At 34.2% G+C, this 4,435-nt stretch overlaps 1 protein-coding gene across 1 annotated transcript; it reads left to right on the plus strand.

The window, feature by feature from the left end:
• LOC106689933 (putative gustatory receptor 28a) lies at positions 1-3,328 on the plus strand. The gene is made up of 4 exons (XM_024364293.2): positions 1-876; positions 1,223-1,291; positions 2,126-2,215; positions 3,137-3,328. Exons 1-4 carry the CDS (start codon positions 1-3, stop codon positions 3,290-3,292), a joined length of 1,191 nt encoding a protein of 396 aa, XP_024220061.1. The 3' UTR covers positions 3,293-3,328.
• Positions 3,329-4,435: the final 1,107 nt, after the last annotated feature.

A 4,435-nucleotide genomic window follows, 5' to 3' on the forward strand; every position in this document is an offset into this window, starting at 1 on the left:
ATGTCGACTGATCCTCTGAAATCATTAGGATATAACCCAATTTTCAAGGTTTCGGCGTTGCTGGGTCTCTTCCCCTTTGAGAATGAACCTACTTTCAAGTTGGATGGGACGTTATTCGCCTACTCTGCTGCCTTCACCGCCGCTGTAACAGTGGTCGGTGTATTGTCCATGCTAGACGACCTTACTCCACTGCTTTCCGAATCCTACAACCAAGCCATCATACTCGCATATATTGCTGGTCTCATCCTTGTCTTCCCAAGCAGCCTTTTGTGTGCCTTCCTCAAGAGAAATACAGTGCAACAGACGTTCCAAGCAATGAAAGAAATGCAGTCCACATTCGAAAAGATCAGGTTGTCTGGGTACAACAAATGGACTCACCGCTTACCATTGCTTGATATCTCGGTACCATTCATATGTACCCTCCTTATCTATATCACTAATCGCAATATTCCTTGCACTGCATTCGGTACGTTCTATAGCTTGACTCTCATTGGAATGTCTTTGATCTGTGGACAATTGAGCTTCTTCGTTGATCTTATCGGTGACATTTTTGATGCGGGTATCACCTTTTTAAATAAAATGAAACTATCTTTGGTCATCAAACGACACAGCAGGAGAATCTCCGAACTTGTGAAAGCCATGAACAAACTAGGATCCGTGTCATGTTCTCTGAACGATGTCTATTCAGATCAGATCCTGGTCATAATGTCCTTGTGCTTCTGCGGGTTTTCGATTCACCTTTACTACATTACAAGTTTCTCTACACTCCCGGACGGCTTTAAGTTCGACCTCCTACTTCCCCAAGTATTCAGCGTTTTGTTCTATTTATATGTTTCTTGGAGGGTTAACCAGTCATCTGCAGAAACGTCGGAAAAGGTAAGTTTATATGGTACCGTGTGTTTATTAATTAAAGTAATTTAATGATATATTCATAGTTTCTTTTCAAAAGTGACATTCATGTATTTCTATTAACATTCATAGTAAAGTTATTGTTGGCATGAATGGTTTTATGATTGCCGCCAATAATACTACGTAATAAATAGAATAAAAAAATACTTACACACAGAAAAACTTATCTAAAATATTATTGAAAAGGCGATAGTGTTGTAGACTTAGTTATACACTTACAATAATAAAACATAACCAGAAATATCCTGAAAATGTTAATTGACCTCTGGACTGCATTCTGATAAAGTGTAAGATCAAAACTATTCTGTTTCAGTCGAAGGAGTTCAACACTCTGCTCTATCAACTCATGATTGACGATAAGACAAACGAAATCCTTCATAATGTGAGTATTAGCTTTAATAAAAGATGCTTTGGTTGTGTGACAATAAAAATTGTAAGCAGCGCCGCCCCTAAGGTCCTATTTGTCCTAATTTTAAATTAGAAAACAAACATAATGTGATTTAACCGAATCATTTATGCTTGGAATCAAACAATGATTTTAAAAAATAAACTTGACTACCGAAATATCCGTATGCTCCTATTTCTTCTAAGCAACGGGATGCTTATGTCCTTCAACATATTAGTGGATTGTCAGTAATGTTGGATACAACAAAATCAAATGAATTTGATTTTGTAATCCGGTACCTGCCACATCTGAATGAAACTCAAGACTCTTCTAAAAACGTATTAATTATCTTTCTTTATGTTTACATGTGTAGATGCAAGAGCTTTCTGTGTGAGTAAATTCACAGTTATATGTGACTCCATGTACTTGAAAATGCCCGTAGCGTTAAGTGGAATGTACCCGACTAATTAACCAAGTTTCATTACTATGTACTTACATCACTAAAAATCCACTGATATGATTAAGTAGATTGCCAATAGCACCCCGTTGTTTAGAAGAATTAGGAGTACAAGATTGGGGTATTTCGGTAGTGAAGTTTATTTTTTATTTTAATGTTTTCAGTAATTCATTCATTTCACTAGAATTTCGATGTATGTGAATCGGATATCGATACTTTAGTTAAGTACTGTTTTTTCATAACTCATTGGTACAAGAAAAAAAAATGACCTCAGTGGTTGAAAAGCCCAAAATTATCGAAAATAAATAAATCAGTAACTCTTTATAATATTAGTAATTAATATTAACGTTCACGTTTGTTAATTCATTTCCTAGAACAAGCTGAGATTGCACATATCGATGAAGAGAGAGGTGGTGTTCACTGCTTGTGGTTTTTTTAACTTAGACTACACTTTGGTACGTTCGGTGGGTATTTTTTATATGCATTTGTATAAACATCAATCATATACATTTAGCAACAACAATCAATGTTTCACTTTCAGATCCCGAGAAATATAATTTGAAAAACCAACTAAAGATTTGCTGAAACGAGGATGAACATATGTTGTTATAAACAATAGTTACAGTTTTCTGATAACATTGTTTTTGCTAATAAAAGTTTAATATTTGCCAGAAAGCGTTAATTCTAAAAACTAGAATCTACCGAAAATGATCTTTAATTGTTGTTGCTCTTAGCCTACATTATTCAAGAACGAATAAATTGATTAAAGTGAAGACAACGTTTTTTGTTGATTATTATTTATAGATACTTGATTATTTATTGTTTTCAACTTTTAACTTATTACTCATTAATAATAAACAAGTATTATTTAGTTTTTTTACTAGTGAAATCTAGTTTGTAACCTATTACAGTCATTTCAATGAACACTTAGTTATGTAGTAGTATTTCAACGAAGCATTCTCATAGAAAATATAATCATTGAAATGGTTTTACAACAATTATTTTTTTTCAATCTGACACGTTCTTCAGGTGTAAATTGCTGGAAATTACAAACAATTGTTTACGTTTTGAGAAGATTTGCATAAAAATATCAATAACGTTTAATAATTCATATTCTGTAATCCATTATCATTATTTTAGAATCGTTGTCCAGCCGAAAAGACTCAAATACATGATGATGACGCCTGGATCAAATAGTGACTTAACTATTAATATTGAGCCAACGTTTCGCCCAATGTTGCAGAGCTTCATTAGGGAATACAGACTAGAAGCCCTAGTTCCACTTTGTCTCTGACTTCTAGTTTGTATTCCCTCATGACAACTGCTTTCAGTAATGGAACACATGATTCCCGGTTTTGTGATTCTTATTTTTCATTTCGTTTCAGATGATCGCCTCAGCTACAACATACTTGGTCATTTTGATCCAGTTCAGCAAGACAGGATGCATAAATCCGCATCCTGAATTGACAGCCAGTTTTAACCTCACTACTAATCGTTCAGTCCTTAACAACTTACCTATAAACTGCAATATTAATTTATAGTAAATATGAAGATAAGGACTAACGTAAAATGAAAAAAATTACTTACACTTTATTAAAATGTTTTCTATAAACATATGAGTCGTTTATTTCTTCCTTCACCTCAAATATTTACCTTTCTATTGGTAGTAACGTCATTTTCCTATTCCTAAGGTTCCCAACTTATGGAGATTTTGGTAATATTTCCATAGATTTGCACTTTTCCTTAACATATTTTTAAAACTAAATTCTTTAAATAGCGCTTCAAAGTAATTTTGATTATAAATAATAATCTAATTGAGAACACTTTGTGACGGCATAGCTATAGTGGTGCGCTCTGCCGATGACCCGTAGCCAACCACTTACCAGCTCACTTGCGCTCCTATAAGAAAAAGCCTGAAGCTCTTCTATCACACTAACAACACTATACTATATTGTTTACCCACTTATTACTATGTAATTGTGAGAAATTGAAAATTATAAAAGAGAAATATTCTATGACATCATAAATATATAAAAATAAAATCATATACAGCTACAACCCATGAAGAGCTCAGTACTTTGTTAGGAACTACTGTTTCTTGAATAACAGTTGTGCAAGAAGGTGGATTGTTCATGATCATGGTCAACTTCCAGGTTTTTTCTCAAATAAAGAGTACCCAAAGTACAGAGGTGGGAGTGCCCTAAGAAAGCTTCTGAATCCAAAAAGTTTTGTCTCACTGCTGCAGTAATAAAATAAATAATTATCTGCCACAGCTGGATTCAAACCCCAGCCTAGGAATTAGTAGTACAGAGCCTTACTCACTGAGCTACCCTCTCCCTGATCTCAGACAATAGTAATATTAGAAGCCTCTCAATGTCAATATTCGACATAGAAATATCAGGTGACAGTCTCCTTTAGAGATTGGAACTTAAATCCCAGAATACAAGTAATTAAACAGCAGTTCAATGCCTATTAAAGAATTATCTTTTGAAGTTATTATTTCAATATCCTTTCACCCTCCTTTGCTTAACTAAAACCAATAAGTTCTAATGACTGGTTCTCGTTAAGGACCTGCTATATCAGGATACCGTTGGCCTCCACTAGTGTTATCACATCCCTATCAATTTCTAGGGACTGGTTACTTCCAACATCAAAAGGCTGATACCCATATATTGGTTACACTG

This window comes from Halyomorpha halys, unplaced genomic scaffold (assembly GCF_000696795.3).
Source record: "Halyomorpha halys isolate HHAL.00 unplaced genomic scaffold, Hhal_1.1 Scaffold48.1, whole genome shotgun sequence".
NCBI classification, from domain to species: domain Eukaryota; kingdom Metazoa; phylum Arthropoda; class Insecta; order Hemiptera; family Pentatomidae; genus Halyomorpha; species Halyomorpha halys.